Source organism: Colletotrichum godetiae, assembly GCF_030913485.1.
Source record: "Colletotrichum godetiae strain CBS 193.32 chromosome Unknown BDP55scaffold_4, whole genome shotgun sequence".
NCBI classification, from domain to species: Eukaryota; Fungi; Ascomycota; class Sordariomycetes; order Glomerellales; family Glomerellaceae; genus Colletotrichum; species Colletotrichum godetiae.
The window spans coordinates 1,507,774-1,527,583 of NW_026851252.1; the positions used below are offsets into that span (position 1 = coordinate 1,507,774).

At 56.7% G+C, this 19,810-nt stretch overlaps 9 protein-coding genes and 1 non-coding gene across 10 annotated transcripts; 5 read left to right on the forward strand and 5 right to left on the reverse strand.

Annotated features, from left to right (window-relative positions):
• Nucleotides 1–3,820: 3,820 nt before the first annotated feature.
• BDP55DRAFT_627226 (uncharacterized protein) lies at nucleotides 3,821–4,165 on the reverse strand (the record flags this gene model as incomplete). Its single annotated transcript, XM_060571726.1, has 1 exon — nucleotides 3,821–4,165. One exon carries the CDS (start codon nucleotides 4,163–4,165, stop codon nucleotides 3,821–3,823), a length of 345 nt encoding a protein of 114 aa, XP_060435279.1.
• Nucleotides 4,166–4,197: 32 nt separating this feature from the next.
• On the forward strand, nucleotides 4,198–4,656 carry BDP55DRAFT_268445 (uncharacterized protein). The gene has a single exon (XM_060566400.1). The coding sequence runs from the start codon at nucleotides 4,338–4,340 to the stop codon at nucleotides 4,566–4,568; it is 231 nt and encodes a 76-aa protein (XP_060435280.1). The 5' UTR covers nucleotides 4,198–4,337; the 3' UTR covers nucleotides 4,569–4,656.
• Nucleotides 4,657–5,666: 1,010 nt separating this feature from the next.
• Nucleotides 5,667–9,076, forward strand: BDP55DRAFT_751363 (family 35 glycosyl hydrolase; the record flags this gene model as incomplete). Its single annotated transcript, XM_060580638.1, has 10 exons — nucleotides 5,667–5,803; nucleotides 5,855–5,883; nucleotides 5,938–5,957; nucleotides 6,010–6,053; nucleotides 6,107–6,248; nucleotides 6,296–6,448; nucleotides 6,496–6,873; nucleotides 6,924–7,038; nucleotides 7,083–7,252; nucleotides 7,298–9,076. 10 exons carry the CDS (start codon nucleotides 5,667–5,669, stop codon nucleotides 9,074–9,076), a joined length of 2,967 nt encoding a protein of 988 aa, XP_060435281.1.
• A 36-nt stretch (nucleotides 9,077–9,112) lies between these two features.
• BDP55DRAFT_647482 (uncharacterized protein) lies at nucleotides 9,113–10,598 on the reverse strand. Its single transcript, XM_060573780.1, has 2 exons — nucleotides 9,998–10,598; nucleotides 9,113–9,906 (listed from the first exon to the last, which is right to left on the reverse strand). Exons 1-2 carry the CDS (start codon nucleotides 10,374–10,376, stop codon nucleotides 9,167–9,169), a joined length of 1,119 nt encoding a protein of 372 aa, XP_060435282.1. The 5' UTR covers nucleotides 10,377–10,598; the 3' UTR covers nucleotides 9,113–9,166.
• Nucleotides 10,599–10,980: 382 nt separating this feature from the next.
• BDP55DRAFT_627229 (uncharacterized protein) lies at nucleotides 10,981–12,026 on the forward strand (the record flags this gene model as incomplete). The annotated part of the gene is made up of 2 exons (XM_060571727.1): nucleotides 10,981–11,471; nucleotides 11,534–12,026. 2 exons carry the CDS (start codon nucleotides 10,981–10,983, stop codon nucleotides 12,024–12,026), a joined length of 984 nt encoding a protein of 327 aa, XP_060435283.1.
• Nucleotides 12,027–12,618: 592 nt separating this feature from the next.
• BDP55DRAFT_542300 (major facilitator superfamily transporter) lies at nucleotides 12,619–14,177 on the forward strand (the record flags this gene model as incomplete). Its single annotated transcript, XM_060568303.1, has 2 exons — nucleotides 12,619–12,872; nucleotides 12,935–14,177. 2 exons carry the CDS (start codon nucleotides 12,619–12,621, stop codon nucleotides 14,175–14,177), a joined length of 1,497 nt encoding a protein of 498 aa, XP_060435284.1.
• A 48-nt stretch (nucleotides 14,178–14,225) lies between these two features.
• BDP55DRAFT_751373 (uncharacterized protein) lies at nucleotides 14,226–16,093 on the reverse strand (the record flags this gene model as incomplete). The annotated part of the gene is made up of 4 exons (XM_060580639.1): nucleotides 14,226–15,069; nucleotides 15,319–15,507; nucleotides 15,589–15,814; nucleotides 16,090–16,093. 4 exons carry the CDS (start codon nucleotides 16,091–16,093, stop codon nucleotides 14,274–14,276), a joined length of 1,215 nt encoding a protein of 404 aa, XP_060435285.1. The 3' UTR covers nucleotides 14,226–14,273.
• Nucleotides 16,094–17,394: 1,301 nt separating this feature from the next.
• BDP55DRAFT_t50 lies at nucleotides 17,395–17,476 on the reverse strand. The gene has a single exon. It is a non-coding gene; the product is annotated as a tRNA-Trp (tRNA).
• Nucleotides 17,477–17,597: 121 nt separating this feature from the next.
• BDP55DRAFT_268706 (uncharacterized protein) lies at nucleotides 17,598–18,909 on the reverse strand. Its single transcript, XM_060566402.1, has 4 exons — nucleotides 18,565–18,909; nucleotides 18,465–18,501; nucleotides 18,348–18,415; nucleotides 17,598–18,284 (listed from the first exon to the last, which is right to left on the reverse strand). Exons 1-4 carry the CDS (start codon nucleotides 18,780–18,782, stop codon nucleotides 17,807–17,809), a joined length of 801 nt encoding a protein of 266 aa, XP_060435286.1. The 5' UTR covers nucleotides 18,783–18,909; the 3' UTR covers nucleotides 17,598–17,806.
• Nucleotides 18,581–19,794, forward strand: BDP55DRAFT_268642 (uncharacterized protein). The gene has a single exon (XM_060566401.1). The coding sequence runs from the start codon at nucleotides 18,781–18,783 to the stop codon at nucleotides 19,441–19,443; it is 663 nt and encodes a 220-aa protein (XP_060435287.1). The 5' UTR covers nucleotides 18,581–18,780; the 3' UTR covers nucleotides 19,444–19,794.
• The last annotated feature ends 16 nt before the right edge of the window (nucleotides 19,795–19,810 follow it).

A 19,810-nucleotide genomic window follows, 5' to 3' on the forward strand; every position in this document is an offset into this window, starting at 1 on the left:
AACAGGTGGAAGACACTCAAATCGCACAAGGAAAGACCTTCCAACTTCCAGGCTCCTTCCCAACGTCTTTTCTGACTCCATCCTTTCCATGGTGGAAGCACTGCAGTGGGAAGGTATCCATCCGTACCTGATCTTAAGGCGTCCCTGCTTTCCCGGCCAAGTTCCCGCGCACACCTCACGCCAGTCGTGGGCCCCAGCTCCCTTCCCGTTGTGACCAACCTGCTTCCTTGATTCGACGACTTTTCATTTCCTCCTTACCCACCAAATTTCGCTCCTCTTGTTGTCTTGAGTCTTGACTTGACTTGTGAAGCCTTGGGTCATGGTCCATGGTGAATGGCAACACAACCGCTCCTTTCCTCCCCTCTTCCATGGCCCACCACGGCTTCCACTAGGTCCTCTACTCCGTGTCTCTCCACCTGGCCGCACTTTTCCACGACACAGCCCTGGCCGAAGAATGGGGCCCATTCCTCGCTATCCCCCGACCGGGCGTGCCAGGCAAAGGCTGCAGCAGCCTTGCAAATTGTCTTTTCCCCGGCAAGCGAGAGGACGGCACGACAGGGCAGGGCACGACATTGACAAGGCTCGACAAGGCCTGACACGAGCGACAAGGCCGGAGGACCGCCAGGATCCCAACGCGCTTGACGGGGCCTGCGGGAATTAGATCCACGGCCAGAAGCCTGGAACTCCTTGGACCTTGGAACAAAGTGGAAGAAGCGGCGCCGATGACGAAAGAACGCATCTGAGATTCATCTCGGAGAATGAATCTATACGGAGTATACTACTATACTACCGTTACCTGCTCATGTGAGGACGGAGCACTGTCTGCAGACCTGTTGCAGTGCTGGTCAATCCCCGGTCACCCAGCGGCAGCCAGCCTGTTGGGCGCACGCCGGCGCTCTTTTTGGGGGCTGACGGCGCATTTCCACATCTTCTATTCCTGCTTCCTTTTTCTCCGACGCTTTCCAATCAGAGACGTCCAGCCCACGCCTCCCCCGCTGCTCGTCATCTCTCACGTCGATGGGAGATGGATTAGAGATGAGACAGGCCCTGTGGTTGGCATGTTGGTGCCTCGCCATTGGGCCGGCCGGCATTGGTGAGTGTCTCTGTCTCTCGTTTAATCCTGCTCCAGCGTCCAGCCCCGTACGAATACTACGACAAAGGGTGCTCTTGCGATGGAGGGTCGGAAGATGGCCATTGACTGACACAGTGTCTCTCGAGCTCAACGTCTCCGTCCTACGCCCGTACAAAGTTTGTGCCCTGCGTCCGCCATCCTGCGAATCCAGAGTACCCGTTTCCGTACCTGACGCTAGGTATTACTCGTTGACGATACGTACCGCATGTACCTGACCCTTGTCCCGATGTGCTGCGATGCGATGCTGAGGCGACCGCTCGCCGTTCCGCAGCCCCAAGGGACCGCAGCAAATCCGTCGCATCTCATTCGTCGCATCTCATTCAGACGAAGAGTGCCGGGCCCAGATGTGCCTTGTACCTGCGTTTAGGGCTCACGCTGCCGCACCTCTGGTGGAGTGGTGGTCCAATTTTTCGCCATTTGCGCCCATTCATGATTCTGTATCCGTACGGAGAACGGAGTATCCTTCCAAAGTACCTTAAGCCGGTTGCTTTGTCATTGTGAGTCCTTTTCTGCCCAGATCAACTTTTTCTTTCCCCTCTGTTCCCACCACGCGAGCGGCGACGTCAAGAGGGGAAAGCGGACGCCAAAGAGTCATTAATCCCACTTGTTGCGGAGTACGGCCCAGATTTCAAACTTCTTCGCAGCAATCAGCACCGAGAAGAAGCAATCTTGTCACGAACCGGCCGTTGCGCCTTGCCGAGTCTTCCCATTCGCAGCCAACTCTAGGATCTTGCTTGGAAAAGCCGCTGTCAGAAGAGGGGCTCATCTGCACAAACCACGAGTAGTCACAGCTCGGGCAACCAAGTGAACAAAAAGTCGGCTTTTACTGGCAATGACTCGGTGTTATTCTGGGGGTTCGAGGGGTTATCCCCGCCATGACCGCACCTTGGACAAACGTTAAACCCTCGGTGCAGATGGCATCACAGCGCGCCGACACGTCTGTCTGCCGTCCGCCCGCCCTTTTGCGAACCGCTCCTAGGTCCACTCACAACGTGTCAGCCCGCACACATGTTTGACGGGGTTGAAACGAAAAGAAAGGAGGCCAGAAAAAAATTCTGCTTCTCCATTTTCTTTCGACAGCACTTGTCAACGGCTCCGATCCTTCTGTTGCCAATTTTGGAAAGAAAAGAAGAAGCCTCGCACGGCGCTCCAGCACCAGAGTTTCGTCTTAGTCGGCGCCCAGGGGGAAAAAAAAGGGTCAAAGTCTGGCTAGGCCATTGAGCGCACAACGGGCGAGCGTTGCAACTCACCATAGGTAGCTTGATGCTACCGTCATCTTCTTTTGTCCAGGAACAACTGAAACGGCACGATGGCAAACAGCGCGCGCTCGCCACGTGGGGATCTACCAGACTTGTTGGGCTTCCGGTTCATGGTTCATGTTTCGTTTCTCCCATTCCGGAAGCATCTTCCATCTCAATAGCTGCTGCTTGGCCGAACTGATTCAACTACACGTGGTCGACACTTTCTAGGTAGCGCCACATGTGTTTGACTGCATCTCCTTGATACTTGGATTAAAGTTGTGGCGAGCTCGTCTTGTGTGGGCGAGAGACGATGCGCTGGCAATATCTCATTACGTACTGATAGGTGTCTATTTCCATGCCAGCCGTGCAGCCGTCGTCAAGTGATGCTCGGGAGCACACGTCGGCGACCGCGCAGGCAGTTCAAGGACACTTCATCCCGACATCGCTCGCGGTAACCTGCAGACCCGTCGGGTAGATCCCACGATGGTCCAGCCAGTGCAGTTGGATCGGGGCGCCGGGACGTTGTCCAAGTCTGTGCTTCCTACTCCGCCATGGCACGGTGGTGGCCACCGCCGCCGGCTCGTCATCGGCCACAACCACCGTGGACGGCCAGCACTTGTTTGCCCGCGGCTGGTGCATGCGACCGAGCACATGCGCTCTGTTTCTCGAGGTCGACGACTCACCGGTGGTCCCCGCAATCGGTCAACCTCGTGGCAAGGGTTCGAATCGCTTTTGAATCCAAGTCGAGGCTGAAGTCGCACGACGGACGTCGCCCGATATCTTCCGCCTCTACTGTTGCGGCGCTGCACAATTCCCGTACGGGTAGGTATGCGTGTGTAAGGGATATTCTCCGGCTCCCGCGCGGCATCCCAGGGTGCTGCGTGGAAGAGTTGGGAATCCGGGCGAGGTAAATTGACCAAATGCAGCAGAATGGCAACGGTTTCGGGGAGTTGATATTAAGATTTGATGAAGGGGATTGGGCTTACCAGGTTCCATCATCGCTTTGGAAAGGGGGCTAAAATGCATCCCTTTGCCGTTACATTTCGCTTCCCTTTGTATTTCGCCTACCCCGGTCCGTCGCCAGCGGCACGACCAGCCCCTGCTCCCCCGAGGGAAAGAAAAGGTACGGAGCATCTCGCACCAAGTTTCTGCTTTATTACCCGCGAAAGATGTTAAGGAGGCTGGTCCAAAGTGCGCTCGTCCCCCCCCTTCAGGGGTCGTCGTCGAAGCTTTGGCGCTATCGATTCACCAGTGAAGTCAACCGGGGAGGAGGATATGCAGGGCTGTGGTTGACAGCTTCCAGCCGGCCGTTGCAACTTGCAGCCTCGCAGTCCAAGTGTGGTCTTGCAACGGCCAAGATATGCACCCGAGTCAGTTGCAGACCGCGCCCTGCTTGGAGGTAGGAGTGCGGCGTCGCCCGGCTGCTGTGCGAATGGGAGATGAGAGTTCATCGTGCGCCCGGAACGGGATCGAGAGAAGCCCAGAAGGGGTATATCGTGGCTAGATATAGCCAGGGAGAGGTGGCAGCATGGGCTCTGGGTCCTCGCACGTCATGACATACGACGACGGCGTTTTTGGAGTGGTAGGCGATGCGATCTTGTTCTGTTGGTTCACCTGATACTGCGGCCGTTGCTTCCGTGAAGCTCGCAAACCTTGATAGCGAAGTGCCTGGACGATCTCGGTCAGCCTTGGGTCGTTGACATTTATCCAGCAGGATGGGATGCCGGAGGGATGGCACAGCTTCAGGGCATGATGCAGCGCTGAGTGAACCGACCCAAAGGAGTTTCTGCATTACTGACGATGCGCGAGGACAGCATCCTACGATCTACGATGCCGTTGGCTATTTCGCGAGTGATTAGGTCCCTAGGGGTTGCTGTTCTAGCAGACACAATGGTTCATCGTGGCTATTACGTGGTAGCGATAGTGGTTTCTTCCAGTCACTCGACCATCAATGATCAGACTTGATGCGGCACGATGCTCGATGTACGTTTTGGAAAGCTCGCGGCTATGCGCGTGGACTGTCGCTCTGCACCCTGGCCTGGAATGGGAGTTTAGCTGAAAGCGTGAGCTCGACCGGCGCCTCGACTGTTCACTGCAGACTATCAGTCTCTTCTCGAGGCACTCGTTCGGGTGCGGTCTGTCGGCTGGAGATGAAGCTAAACGCGATGGTGCCTACTACGCCGTGGAAGTCGTGATGTTGAGGTTCTTCTTTGCGTCCACTTTGGCTCTTCGGAAGAGTCCTGACTAGGCGACGGGAGGCTTGCCGGCATGACATGTTGAGCGACACGTGTTGTACAACTCATGAGATGATAGAGCTGTGACTTCAAAGCCAGATTCATAGACAGCCCAGCACCTTTTGCGTGGATTTTGTCATTGTAACGAAGAGGATGGTTGCTCGAGGTGAAGGTTGGGAGGAAGTTTTGAGCTGCACCGAGTGCCATGATTAAAGGCCAAACATCGCAATGCCCGACAATAGGCGGTAAGTATTGTCGGCCCATATACAAATATATCCATCCTACAGAAAACGAGCCCTAAAAAGGAAGATGATCAGTTCAGATGCAACGGTGCTTAGGTCGTCCGGAAAGACCGGCCGAGAGACATCGGGGCGATGCCCCAAAAAGCTTGTCTGCGTGCTTTCCCGCATTCTGACAGGCACGCTTCCAATTGGCATCTGGGGGAAAGCTCGGGTCGCCCCTCTGATCTCCAGGTGATCATTGGGCGACCCCGCAATCCACCTAACATTTCGGCCAAAACCACGCCGAGCTATCATCTTCTTTTCTTTCTGAGCCTTGGTCCAAACGGGCAGCTCACTATGGCATCTTCCCTTGCGCCGGACGCTTGCGCCTTGCCGTTTGATTGCACCTGCAAGGTCCAGCGGAAGAATTGCGCGACAACACGAGCGAGGCACGCGAAAACCAACCACGGTTCCTGCGTTACTCTCACGCGAGGCACGCAGTCTATACAGTAGCGGCGACCGGGATACCCCGCAATGAAGTAATGACGGCCAAACCTCGAGCATCTGATTGCTGGAAACTAGAATGAAGAGCTGGTGGTCTGCGTCTGTGGGGGGGAGAAGCCATGTAGCTCTTCGTGATGTCGCATTCGGTCTTCATTTCCGCGACTGGGGTTGATGGCCCTGCGGCTTGTGATTGACAGTGATGGGCTCACGATCGTTTATCAGTCGATGCGTTCCCGCGTGGTTCGCAGGAGAGCAGATCTAGAATGCAACGCCATTCTCTCTCTTTCGATCCGCATATCTACGAATCTGGAACCTGCCAAGGTTGTGTGCCGCCATGCGATTTCACCGAGCTTTGACGGCCTTGATTTGGCTGTTTGCATCCGGGGCTTGGGCGACTGACAATGGCCTCACTGACGTGGTGTCGTGGGACAAGTACAGTCTCGTCATCAACGATACCCGGACGTACATCCTGTTCGTGTAGTCCCATCCACCGCGTTTGGGTTAGGTGTTGACTGATGACAGCTCCGCCGAATTCCACTACCAGAGAACGCGTAAGTAAGCCCGACCTCAGGTCTCGATTCGCAGCTAACTCTTCTCCTACACAGCCGTCCCCGAGCTGTGGCCCGTGAGTCAACCCTGTCGAGGACCTCACTTCACGTACTGACCCCCGACAAAAGGATATTCTGCAGAAATTCAAGGCCAATGGCTTCAACACCGTGAGGTGAGTACCGACTGCCTGCAACAAGACCCCAGAATACTCACCGTGCCTCTCAGCATCTACTTCTTCTGGTCGTACCACTCAGCTGCCGAGGGCGTCTACGACTTTGAGACTGCTGGCAAGAACATTCAGCGACTATTCGACTACTGCAAAGAGGCTGGACTCTATGTTATTGCCAGAGCCGGCCCCTACTGCAACGTAAGGACTCCCACCATCAGCATGTCAAAAGAAGCTGACCAGTCCAGGCCGAAACCAATGGCGGCGGCCTCGCTCTCTGGGGCTCCGACGGGCGCTTCGGCAAGATCAGAACCTCTGACGAGCGGTACCAAGCGGGATGGCTTCCTTTCATCACGCAAGTGGGCAAGATTATCGCCGCGAACCAAATCACCAATGGCGGTGTAGGTGCTCTAGTCCTTGTTCATCTGCAACCCGCTGACAAGTCCAGCCCGTTATCCTGAACCAAGTGGAGAACGAGTACCAGGAGAGCGTCTACTCGCCCGACCACACCTCGGTCATCTACATGGAACAGCTGAAAAAGGCATTCCACGACGCCGGCATCGTAGTCCCGCTGACACACAACGAAAAGGGCATGCGTTCCCGGTCATGGTCTACAGATTACAATAACGTTGGCGGCGCCGTCAACGTCTACGGACTCGACAGCTACCCAGGTGCCCTTTCCTGCACTGACCCGGCGGTTGGCTTCAACGTCGTTCGGACTTACTTCCAGTGGTTCTCCAACTACTCTTTCACGCAGCCGAGCTACCTTGCTGAGTTTGAGGGCGGTTGGTTCTCGAACTGGGGAAGCCCGACTTTCTATGACCAGGTGCGTGTGCTGTAACATGTTAAAGGACAGCGTGCTAACGTACAGAACAGTGCGCCTCGGAGCACGACCCGGCTTTTGCGGACGTTTACTACAAGAACAACATTGGTCAACGCGTGACCCTGCTTAGCATCTATATGAGCTATGGTGGAACAAACTGGGGACACTGTGAGTCGTACGCGAACCAGGACACGCACTACATGGACTGACAGTAGTAGCCGCCGCACCCCAGGTCTACACGAGTTACGACTACAGCGCCCCTCTCCGCGAGACCCGCGAGCAGTGGACCAAGCTCTTCCAGACGAAGCTCATCGGTCTCTTCACTCGAGTCTCGTCTGATCTGCTCAAGGTCGAGATGATTGGGAACGGAACTGGCTATAGTGTAAGTCGCCCGGCCTCTCAACAGTACCACTACTAACGCCCATAGCTCTCTTCATCCTCCGCCTTTAGCTGGGTCCTCCGTAACCCCGATACCCAGGCTGGCTTCACCGTTGTGCAACAAGCCAGCACCAAGTCCATGACCCCCATCCAGTTCGACGTCACCCTCAACACGACGGCCGGATCCGTGACCGTACCAAACGTCGTGCTGAACGGCCGCCAGAGCAAAATCCTCGTCACCGACTACGTCTTTGGCAAGCACACCCTGCTGTACGCCTCGGCGGATATTGCTACCTATGGCATCTTCGACACTGAGGTGCTCGTTTTCTACCTTCAAGAGGGCCAGACCGGAGAGTTCGCCTTCAAGGACGCAGGCGACCTCACTTTTGAGGTGTTTGGAGACACGGATTTGCAGGAGACGACAAACGGGAACCATTCGGCTTTTACGTGGAAGCAGGTCGCTGGCTCGACAGTAGTCAAGTTCTCCAACGGCGCTCTCGTCTACCTCCTCGAGCAAAAGTCGGCGTGGCGTTTCTGGGCACCCCCGACAACGTCCAACCCTACTGTGAAGCCGGACGAGCAGCTCTTCATTCAGGGCCCCTACCTCGTCAGAAGCGCGAGCATCTCACACGGCGTCCTCCACGTCTCTGGTGACAGCGACAAGGCCACGACGATTGAGGCCTACGTCGGCGACAAGCCCATCGAGACCATTGACTGGAACGGCCAGCGCCTGGCTGCCACAAAGACTGCCTACGGCTCCTTCACTGCGCAGATCCCTGGCGCCGAGGACCGTGCCGTGACCCTTCCCGAGCTGTCAAACTGGCGCGCGGCCGAAGCCCTGCCCGAAGCGGCACCCGACTACGACGATTCCCGATGGACCGTCTGCAACAAGACGACGACACCTAGCCCGTATGCCCCAGTCACTCTACCTGTGCTCTACAGCTCCGACTATGGCTTCTACTCGGGTGCCAAGATCTACCGCGGCTACTTTGACGGCGCCAATGCCACCTCGGTCAACATCACGGCCTCGGGTGGTTTGGCGTTTGGATGGTCGGCTTGGGTGAATGGACAGTTCCTCGGCGGCGATGTCGGGGCGGCTTCGGCAACAACAACCAACAAGATTCTGACGTTCCCTCGGTCCGCGTTACTTGAGAAAAACAACGTCGTCACGGTTGTGGTTGACTACCACGGCCATGACCAGGCCTCGACGGCCCAGGGTATCAACAACCCGCGCGGCATCCTCGGTGCCCAGTTACAGCCTGGCAGCACGCGCACCAACACGGGCTTCAAGCTGTGGAAGCTGGCGGGCGCAGCCGGCGGCGAGGCCAACATTGACCCCGTCCGCGGACCCATGAATGAGGGCGGTCTCTACCCGGAGCGCCTGGGCTGGCACCTCCCCGGCTTTGCGCCCACCGGCTCCTCGTGGAAGCCCGAGTCCCCGCTCGTCGGCCTCTCCAGCGCCGGCATCCGCTTCTACGTCACGGATTTCACGCTCAATATCGACTCGGACCTGGACGCGCCGCTGGGCATCGAGTTCTCGGCGCCCGTGGGCACAACGGCGCGCGTCATGTTCTGGATCAACGGATACCAGTACGGCAAATACGTCCCGCACATTGGCCCGCAGACACGCTTCCCCGTGCCGCCGGGCGTGCTCAACAACCGCGGCCGCAACACCCTGGCCGTCAGTTTGTGGGCGCAGACCGATGCGGGCGCCAAGCTGGACGGGCTCAAGCTGGTGCGGTACGGGCAGTACCAGACGGATTTCAAGTTCAACCGCGACTGGAGCTACCTCCAGCCCGGATGGGAGGACCGGCAGGAGTATGCATAGTTTAGTAATTGACGAGCCATGTCTTGCGACGTGACTATATTTTTAGTTGTACATGTTTTCTACATGGGACCCGTGAAAGACCTAATTGGTTCAACGCGACTTCCCATTGGCAATCGAGGCCTTTAATATCCGCGTCCACTCCGCAGCGTCACGCCCCCAACTGTCTGCCGCCTCCTTGTGTCCGGCCTCTCCCACGGCCTCGGCACAAAGTTTGCGACGCTTCTCGCACGCCTCCACCAGTTGCTCGTATGCGCTGGAGATGCCCGCCCCGGCCGCCTGCAAGAGCCAGTGCAAGACACCTGGGTCGTCCGGGTACATTTGAGCCAGGCGCGACCATCCCAACGCATAGCCCAGCTGGCCGAGGTGGGCAAAGGACTCCTTGGCCTTCTCCTTTTCCCCGAGCCGCAGGTACGCGATGCCCTGGCCCTCGAGCGCCGTGCAGCGCCAGTCAAAGTAGGCGGCGTCCTTGCCGAGCTCGAGGGCCTGGCTGAAGGCCTCGAGGGCGAGGTAGTCGTCGCGCTCCGTCTTGCGGCGGAGGTGGCGGAGGCCGGCGACGACCATGGCGTTTGCGTCGCGGCCCTCTGCGATGAGGGCCAGGCATCGCGTGCGGGTGTGCTGCCAGCGCGGGTTGTTCCAGTCGTAGTAGCCCTTGCTGCCCTCGGCGTGGTGGAGGATGCGGCTGAGGGTCAGGGCGGCGGCGTCGTAGCCGAGGCCGGCGGCCGTCTCCATCATGCTGCACCGCAGGATGAGTTCGGCTTCGCCCTCGTTGCCGCGCATCCAGGAGAGGAGGCCGGCGGTTTCGTGGAGTTCGCCTGCCGTGAGGTTGTTTTCTGCTGGTTGGTTAGCAGGAAGAGGTACGATGGGATTTGAGCAGGTAAAGGAGAGTGAAGTGGTGGGCTGGCGAAGGATTGGGGGAACTACCTCTGACGAAAGCCTTTTGCCAGTCTGTTGGTTTATCGGACCGGGCGAGGGCCTGCATATACTTCATATAGATATCGTGGGCCCGTTCCGCCGTGACGTGCATGTAGGAAATCTGGCGGAGCCGAATCTTGAACTCGGTGAGGGACCGGGGCTCGAAGACGATGTCCCGGGGCTTTGGCTGGGCAGGTTTGGAAGTGCCCGTCTTTTTGAGGCCTGGAAGGGGCCGCAGTTTGCTCTTTGTCTTTACTGTCCTCGTTGTCCTTGTCGGTGACGGTGCCACGGGAGCACATGCTGGTGACGACTGCGGCGTGGCGAGGCCGGCTAGGAGGTGCCTGCTGACGCCGCTGCTGCGGGTGGGAGCTGTCGCAAGGCGGAACATGTTTGATGATGAGGTTGGGGAGGAGAGGTTCCCTCAGCGTCTCATGAGAGGTGAGTGGGAGATGAGATGTGGCGCGATCGCCGGTGATTTATCGATTGTTGAAGGGCGGCCCAATACACGACTGAGAGTCTCTAACACAGTCTATATGAGTTTTCTGAGCCGAGTATTCGCTTCTAGCCTCTTATTGAAGACTCTTTGCCGTGTTGTGAATTAAGGCTACTGATGATGGGTGGGTGAAAGTGAAGCTCCGGGGAAGCTCGAGTGAGGTCCGCGCCAGTGAAGTGGGTCTGCGACGGCCAGCCAATCGATTCTCACCTGCTCAACGGCAGTCTCCACCTCAAGAAAAAAAAAGTTGCGACTACACCTTTTCGCGACGACATTTCATCGACATTGCAGACTTCACTCATCATCTCACTGACAAGTTTCTCACACACCCAATTTCCTCACAATTGGCCGCTTCTTACCAGTAATTAACCTTGAACGATATCGATTCGGCAGTCAGAGAAATTGGTAACCGCCAAAAGTCAGCAACAATTCACCGCCAGCCGCTCACAACGAGCAAATCGCCCTCGACAGATCCAAGGGTTCACTACAGCTTCTCACAATGGTCACCACACGGAACGGGAAGCGCACAGCCGCCGAGGCCCCCGCCGCAGCTGCGGACACCAAGAAGCAGAAGCTTCCAGTCCGGGCAAAGGAGGGCAAGGCGGCCGCCAGCAAGAAGGATGAGACCAGCCGTTCGTTGTCATCATCATCATCATCAAAAAAGAGGTCCTCCTTTGTCGTGGAGTTGAAATCGGCAGCCGGCACGGCTACGGGCGCGCAGGACGTCAAGGAGAAGCAGGTTATCACAGGCGCCGAGCAGCCCGCGCCCAGGACGGACGACGAGGAGATTGGGGATTCTGACGCCTCGCCCGAGTCGGTCGGCGATGATGCGCACGAGGCGGCAGAGGCCAAGACGGCGCTCGTTGCCGAGGGAGGAGGCGACGGCGACGACGATTCCGACTCGGATGCGGCGCCCGAGGCTGTTTCTACGTCCAAGGCTGCCGTGCAGGCCAAGAAGTCTGCGCAGGCTGCCAACAAGGCCATTGCGGAGTAAGTTTCGCCACCTCCTTGTGTGATTTTGGTCTACCAGAGATGCTAACCAAAGGGTGCAGACAACAAGCCAACCAGAAGCGCAAGCGCCAAGAGCGCAACGCCCGGCTCCAAGAACAGGCCGCGGCGCGCAAGGCTCAAGAGGACGAGGCGCCGGCGGAGAAGTCGAGTGAGGAGGAGGAGGGCGACGAGGAGACGGCCGGGACCCCGGCGCGGGAGGCCACCACCACAGGACGCCGGAAGAGGCTGGATCTCCCTTCGGAGCTCCCGGCCGAGTTCCTTGAGTCCGACTCGGAGGAGGACGGCGAAAGCGAGGACGGGGCGGGGGATCGCAAGCCCCGCAAGGCACGGAAGCTCGAGACGGCGGAGGCGCAGCTCCTGCGCGAGGCCCGCGCGCCTAGAGACGAGGTCGTCGGCACGACCGTGTTCCGAACCGTCAAGAAGGAGGATGAGAGGCTGGCGCCCAAGGCGCAGAAGTATTCCGTCAATGCGAAGAAGGCGTTGTTGGCTCGCGGTAGGGCGCCGGTGAAGGCGCGCAGGGGGTTTTTGGTTTAGGATGTTGTAGCGAAGGGGGTGCTAATGGTCGTAGACGTTGCCTGGAAAAGGCAATAGATGATATACAAAAGTTCTTTGGGTTTGCAGTCAAGCGGAGTATATGAAAGTGAAGTTGCTTGATCGGCTCTAGGTCTCGGGATCCGGCTCCGAACAACGGCGGTTGTGATACCGGCGTCCCCACTTTGGCTTGCATTTGCCCAAACGCCCCAAAGGCTTAGCGGTTGAATAGTTGGATCGATCATCAGGGTCCTTTTGCAAAGGATCTTATCACGACTCCACTCTACCACCCAGAACATTACCATCAGGAAAGCTGTAGAGACGATAGCATTGCAGAGGAGGAGGACAGCTGGGATTGGACCATGTGCCATAGTGGGCTACCATTGCGCCATTGTCGCAACCCAACCAACGGCGCGGATGTTGGCCGAAACGGGCAAATGAGTTGCCGTTTGGCGGGACTGGTGCGATCGGTCGTACTGCGAGTGCCGGAGGACTCTGCGACCTTGCAGCGGGTTCAGGACCACGGCCATAAGAAGCAGATTTTTTTTGGCGATGTACTGAATTCTGGGTCCAGATTCTTTCACCCAAGACGGCGATGGCTTCACTCGAGGAAAAGTCACCCGCAGCGGCCGTCGCAGGCCCAGCCGACGCCCACGATGAAAGCCGGGAAACAACTCGCGACGGCCCGTGGATTCGCTTCATGACGGCGATACGCTGGTATTCCAAAGACACGCCTAGCGAGGAAAAAAAACTCGTCCTCCGTCTGGACCTGTTGATCCTTGTCTTTGGCTGTCTCTGCTTCTTCACAAAGTATCTTGACCAGTCCTCCCTCACCAATGCCTACATCAGGTAATCTCTTCACTCTCGACATCACACCCCCTTTCCAATACTCAAGACTGACGGGTTCACAGCGGCATGAAGGAGGACCTCAACCTCCAAGGAAACGAGCTCAACTACATGACCATCGTCTTCTGGTCCTCGTACTGCACCTCCATGATCCCAGCCTGCTACTACCTAACCCGCCACCCCATCAACGTCGTCCTACCCGTCCTCGAAATCGGCTGGGGCCTCTCCACCTTTGGCCTCGCCTGGGCGCGCAACGTGCAAACAGTCTACGCCATGCGCTTCCTCACCGGCCTCTTCGAGTCCTCCTCCTTCACCGGCATCATCTACGTCATCGGCTCCTGGTACAAACCCGCCGAGATCGGCCGCCGCGTCGCCCTCTTCTACGTCGCCGCGCCCTTGGGCACAATGTTCGCCGGCTACCTCCAGGCCGCCGCCTACACGAACCTCCACCGCGCCCACGGCCTCGCCGGCTGGCGCTGGCTTTTTATTGTCGACGCCGTCGTCACCGTCCCCATCGCCTTCGTCGGCTTCTTCGTCTTCCCGGACGTCCCCGCGCGCTCGAGGCCGAGACTGCTCCCGCCGCGTCTCTACGCCCTCGCGCGGGACCGCCTCCGGGGGCTGACGGCGCCGCCGCAGCTCAAGGTCTCGCGGGATATTTTCGGACGCGTGTTCCGCTGCTGGCATTGGTACCTCTTTGTCGCGCAGTGGACCATCATGAACGAGAACTTGCAGCCCAGCGGGTCACCCTTCTCCCTCTACCTCAAGGCCTTTCCGGCAACCTACTCCGTGACGCGGATCAACACCCTTCCGACTGTCGCGACAGCCATCTCCGTCGTCTCGGCTTTTGCCGCGGGTGCTGTGGCCGATCGCACGGGCTGGTTCGCGGGGTTATCCGTCGCTGCCACGGTGCCGTCGCTGATTGGGGTGATTCTGCTCGTGGCATGGGACGTCGGCGAGGGCGGTCGTCTGGCTGCGTTTATGCTCAACGGATTTGAGGGCGCGATCCCCTCGCTGACGATGGCGTGGGCTACGATTACCATGGCAGGGGATGCTGAGGAGCGCGCTATTGTGACGGCGTCGATGAATGCCATTGGGCAGGCTATTGTCGCCTGGGCACAGCTGCTGCAGTTCCCGGCTGTTGAGGCGCCGTACTTTCGGCGTGGGTTCCGGAGTGTTGTGGCGACGATGGTGGTGCAGTTCTTCATTACTGGTGCGATATGGTTCTTGGTTAGGAGGGATCGGAGGAAGCTGGAGGTTACGAGGGAGGACACGGGGGAACCTATGCAGCAGGCGAAGCAGGGTGTCTAGAAAAGGGGTACAACATGGCTTGTTGGACACTGATCTTGGTGTACGTTACTAAGGATTGGTCTATAGCTATGTGCTCCACGATATCCTCCATGTACATCAATGAGACCGAACCTTCTTCTTGGGAGGAGACTCGATAATCTCCACATCAGAGTCGGTTTCACTGATGGATCGCTTCTCCTTCTTCCATTCCTCCATCTTGGCCTTTATGGCCTGCAGACAAGCCTCCTTCAGTTCCTCTCGACCCAGCCCGCCCACATCATCATGCTCATCTTCCCACCACTTGCGAAGTGTATCACTCCAAGCCTCTCGAGACGTATACTGAGCCTTATACCTGCTTTTCTCCATCCATTCCTTGACGCGCTCCATCACTATGTCGGATTGCGAACATTGGGGCGCCAGCCTCTCAATCTGCTTCTCCAGCTCAGCCATCTCCTTGATGCGCATTGGGTCCGCCGCGAAACTCTTCGTTATCGCGTTGCAGCCGTCAAACGCGCTTCGAAGGGAGAAGCTGACGCCGTCTTTGTCGACCTTGGATGCCCAGCAAACAGCCATGTCGTAGGCCTGCAGCAGTCCGAGCCGGGAGAAGCTCAGGGTAGATGTCGACTCAGTCAAGCCTAGTACCAGCGTGCGGACGGGCTCGCCGTCGGGTCGCTCTCTTTGAGCAAGGCTTATGGTGACATGTGGGTGGATGTAGTTCGCCAAGGGAAGCCGCTGGCCTGTGTTCCCGTTCAAGTTGCCGTCCTCCAGATCGTCAATTACATGAGCCTTCAGTTGGGCAATCAGAGGTACAGGGACCTCAAAGGGATATCCACCGACGCACTGCCGGCCTGGGCACAGCGCCGTCCAGATTTCCTGGCGAACTCGGAGAGGCGTCGAATATGACGTCAATGTTCTGTTGGTGAGAGGCTCCGAGATGGTCGCCAGACGCTTGCGCTTCGGTGATGCTCGCTTTGTTTGCGATCCCTGAGTAAGCGGCGGATTAGGAATCATTACTACCTCCTCGACGCGAGGCTCCGGAGAAGAAAGCAGACGTGTGTCGTTGCCTGATGGTAAGTCCTGGCTGGGCAGTGGTTGTCGCTCCGGTGTCTTGGGTGTGGGGGGTGGTGACTCTTTTTTCTGTGATGAATGCTTGGGTGTGTACTCTCGTGGCGGCTGAGACTGACAGTGATCTGCTGCCCGACTTGCTGCTTGGTCTCTGAGTTCCTTGAGAAAAGTCACATCATCTACACCGCTGGGCTTGTCGCGAAAAAGAAAGTCGCCGAATGTTCGAGCCCAAGCGCTGCTTTCCTTCGCAAAAGCTGCTGGAGATGTAGCCACTGCCCTGAGTACTCTCAGCCTCCGTAGCGTCTGGTTATCGTCGTATTTGTCCTCGTCTCGCTGCCTCATAATCATATTGAAAGCCAAGGTATACTTAGTGTTGTGCTTTTGATCGTTCTCCCACGACTTGGACGTAGGCGGATATACCTGGCCCACTAGGTTTGTTGCGTCATCTTTGGTATGAGGCCGGTCGGGGACAGTAAAGTTGATATGGCGCTTGATTTCAGCAAGAGTTTCGGTCGACTTGTCAAACAGTCTGCCAGCTGCAGCGACTTCTTTCAGGTTGAACGAGCCTTTCTCAACTTCCAGGTATCGTTTTCCTAGACTTCTGGTGAATAAATGGGACCATGGATATCCATGTCCGTCGTCTGGAAAGCCCAAGACGAGAATCCAGATGTCAATGGCCGAGGATATGAGAGGCATATTGCGGCGGCGCCGAACGAGCCATTCCATATGGTGTTGTAGTAGCTCATCACCACCAGCAGGCAGTAACTTGCAGTCATCGTACTGATGCTGGACGGTGTTGCACATCGGACACCCGCCAATTGAACCACGCTTGCCGACTCTGATCGTCATCTGAGAGCAATCCGCTAACTCATGGCCCGGGTTTTCGCAATAGCCGCACCAGATGCTCGATTCCATCTCATCGCGATGGCCAGCATCACCGAGTCGGTCGCCGTCGTCAGGCATCGTCGCGAATCTGAGAGAGCAGTCAGTAGTCTTTGTCGAAATAAGAAGCTATCGAGGAACGCCGAAAAAGACTTGACTTACCTCTTCTAGAAGCTCCAACCTTCCAAGTAATGTTTCGTAGTTTCGGTCGCCGGGGAAAGTGAGACGACTGAATCAGGATCGTCAAAGAATAAAGTCAGGGTAAAGTAGCAAGGCTGAGGAGTGAGAGTAAGAAGAAGAGACTGTTGCCTGGTGAGAAGTTCGTTGGGTTCGTGAGAGGTGAAAATTTGAAAAAGGTGAAAATTTCGAGAGGCAAGGCGGCAGGTCAATTGCTCACGAAAAGGAAGGAGCGACCCTCACCTTCCTTCCTTAAAGGAAGGTCGACTTCACCTCTCATGGCAAGTGATTCATCACACACATACCATCCAAGTATTCAGAGATAGGAAATGTATCCTGCCTTCCATCACCTATCATTTCTCAACAAGACCAGATCAACCACCAAGTGAGGGAGAACAGGCATGTATCTTCAAGAGAATTTGATAGAAGCTGCGTGACGAGACCTCGAACACACTACCAGCCTCCATCTCGAGAGCATATCAATCTTGTGCATCATCTTTCTTTGTTCTTGAACATTGTCGGAACTCGCCATCTTCCTAGACCAGGCGCTGCAACCTGCTTTGAGGGAGACCGTAGCGTGAGAAGGGCACATGTCTGTTGATAGATATCCTCTAAGCAGATATCACACCTAATCTCACATAGAAGTACCATGTTTTTCGTTCAGACCTTGCAGTAGCCACTGCTCGAGGTTAGGCACCTTGCCCGCTTCATGTCGGTGTGAGGACGTTCTGAGTCTGATGCAGTAAGAAGATTAGAAGATGAGCTGGGCCCGAGCATCATACCATGGCAGCTCAACCCTCGATAAACCTCATTCTTCAAGTAGAGTCTCACTCTTAACAGACCTCAGCACACGCACATGAGTGAGTTAGGCAAACAAATAGTATATTTTTCATCTATAACAAACATAAGGGGCTGTAGAAGTGAGACTGGAATGGCGGGCACCGTTTTACACTTTCACGCTTACAACCACAGTCACTCACCGTCTTCATCTCATATTTTACCCCAGAACCCCGAAACACCGCAAAACTCATCACCAACTTGTTGCAAACCCACAGGAGCAAACAAACATCACCAAAAAAAATGACGACATGCGCAAAAAGAATGCGTGAGGCATTGAACCACACCCGATTTGAACGGATAACCTTTCGATTGAACCACTGCTGGAGTCGAACGCGCTACCGTTGCGCCAGCGGTCCTATTGTGTATTTGGGCAGCTTGTGTTAGCAACTAAGTCCCATTACGCGCACGTCCAATCTCCAACAGCTCAAACGATTGGTTGCTACAAACAAGTGCCCCCACACCACCTTGCTTTAAGCATTGCGGAATGGGCCGACGCATGTTCTCACTTGAGCGCTCACACACGGATCCGGTCCCCTCCCACACGCTCCAGTCTGAGAAGGAGAGTCATGATGCTGCAGGAACCGCACCACCGCCAACATGACTTCCAGAGCGGAGCCAGGTGGGCTCGTGACGACCCTTCCTCGCCCCCGTGAGAACCAAGAACCACATGCAGAACGTGTGTCTCGTCATACGAGACAAGCGCGCTTGCCCATCCCCAGACGCCCAGACGAACTGTCTGCTCCTCCTGCCCATCCTGTGATGGTAGACTGTACCGAGTACCGTAGATCGGCGTTCTCTGGTGGCCCAAAGCCAGGGAGCCGCGAGTCGGCGACGGCATCCCCAAAGCGACAGACCTTGCGGACCCTGACCGCGCAACACACACACAGAGAGAGAGAGAGAGAGAGAGAGAGAGAGAGAGAGAGAGAGAGAGAGAGAGTCAGCCCTGGTCCGACACCTCTACGCCGAAGCCGGGTCACGGCGTTAAGTGGGTGGAGACACTTCCTGCGGCAGGCGGGGGAGGTTGTTGCAACAGGACTGGGTCTTAATGGTCCTCTGATAACACCCATCCAAACGCTTCCGAGGGTTGACGCCGCCTGCTGCCCCTCGTTTTCTCTTCTCTTTTCGCAGGTATCCGGTATGGTGACATCGGTCTGTTGCCCTGTCCTGTGGGAAGAGACTGAGTGAGCACAGACTTTTGAAACAAAAAAAAATAAAACCGTTATTCACCTTCTGTATCCGTCCCATGTGGGAATGAATTGACCGCAGCGATAAGAGGATTCGCCGCTTGTGGCGCCCTGCTCGTGTCTGTGAGCTCAATTTTGACAACTTTGACAGAACCCTTACAGCGGGCTGCGCGGCAGTCCAGAAGCAGCCCGCTCGTCTGTGCGACAAGGTTACCTGATCAGCATGTCGTCTGATCCAAGAGGCGCCATCAGTGACCTGCCTGACACAGCGGATCTCCCAAACGCGCACAACAATATGGGATGCCTCAACCATCGAGCATACTTGCGTACCCCGCCCTTGAGCGAGCCGGAAAAACGAGATGCTTCTGGGCGAAAGGAAGAGTATCAAGGCAGAACCTCGGCGCGGATGATGGATCTGCGCTAGGGGATTGGTCTGAGGAGTGGTTTCCCCGACACCAGGATGGGCCGTCTTGGACATGTTTGAAAATAAATGTGAAACACTCCAATCGTGTGGGACGCGATCAAGATCCAACGCTGGACTGCATGAGCCCTGGCCGGGTCGTCGATTTGGAATGGACAACTTGTTTCGCCGCTCACTCGCCGTCACCCGACCAAGGCAGGTCGCAGAGGACGAAGCCGTATCTGCAGACCCGGGGGGGTTCTCATCACTCTCAGGTCGGAGCGTGTTAATCCTCCAGGTTGGACGGAGATCGGCTTGGGTCGATCCCACACGATGCCGCCGAATCGCTCCCGGAATCCCGCAGCGTGCCGTCTTCTCATCCGATGCTGTCCGTCTCAAGAAGCCACCGCGTCACCCAGTATGCCAACTTACTTTGTTGGCAGTATACTGCATCTGCCTTCCCCAAACGGACGAGCAGGAGACATCTTGTGGTCACTCGGCTTTTCCGATAAGCTTGGCCATTGTGGTGTGGATGGCCGAGTCAGCCAACAAGACTTGTTCCACGGACAATTGCACGCTACGGTTGCATGGGGCCCGCTTCGTCCCATTTTCTGCACTCGTCTCTGGTAGATTCTGCGGGTTGAGCCTTTTCGGATCCGACTTGTGGATGAACAGACGCAGCATGAAGACGCTCAATTACCCGTTTGATCGACACCCGCAGCGGAAGACGCAAGACTGACTCAACGGCAGTGGAAGCACGAGAAACCACGTGTGGACTAGACCAAATGTTAATCGAGGTCGCGAGCCGTTGACGAGGACAGAGTGGCTGCGGACAAGACAGCGCTAGAGCGGTAGTTGACGTTCTTCTAGAACTATATCGGCAGATGCTCCGGACCTGTCCGTAGTAGACTGGCGATCGACATCACCAACGCACGCTCCATCAACGACGGACCGGTGACGAGGCGGCAGTAGGTCGGATAGCTTGTCGCTTGACATTTTGGCAACGAGCCATACAGACCGCGTTGCGCCGTTCAGGGACAGTAAGCTACCCAAGTAGCCACATGAGCTTCTCGTGTTTGAGGAAACGTTGAAGACGCCATCGACCG

Bases quoted from the DNA above. Each gene is read 5' to 3' on its own strand.
- BDP55DRAFT_268642 (XM_060566401.1), top strand. From the start codon at position 18,781: ATGTTTGAAAATAAATGTGAAACACTCCAATCGTGTGGGACGCGATCA.
- BDP55DRAFT_268706 (XM_060566402.1), bottom strand. From the start codon at position 18,782: ATGTCCAAGACGGCCCATCCTGGTGTCGGGGAAACCACTCCTCAGACC. The intron at 18,502-18,564 runs GCAGGTCACTGA...CTTGTCGCACAG, and splicing joins TGGGAGATCCGCTGTGTCAG to ACGAGCGGGCTGCTTCTGGA. The intron at 18,416-18,464 runs GTAAGGGTTCTG...AGACACGAGCAG, and splicing joins GGACTGCCGCGCAGCCCGCT to GGCGCCACAAGCGGCGAATC.
- BDP55DRAFT_268445 (XM_060566400.1), top strand. From the start codon at position 4,338: ATGCGGCACGATGCTCGATGTACGTTTTGGAAAGCTCGCGGCTATGCG.
- BDP55DRAFT_647482 (XM_060573780.1), bottom strand. From the start codon at position 10,376: ATGTTCCGCCTTGCGACAGCTCCCACCCGCAGCAGCGGCGTCAGCAGG. The intron at 9,907-9,997 runs GTAGTTCCCCCA...ACCAACCAGCAG, and splicing joins GCAAAAGGCTTTCGTCAGAG to AAAACAACCTCACGGCAGGC.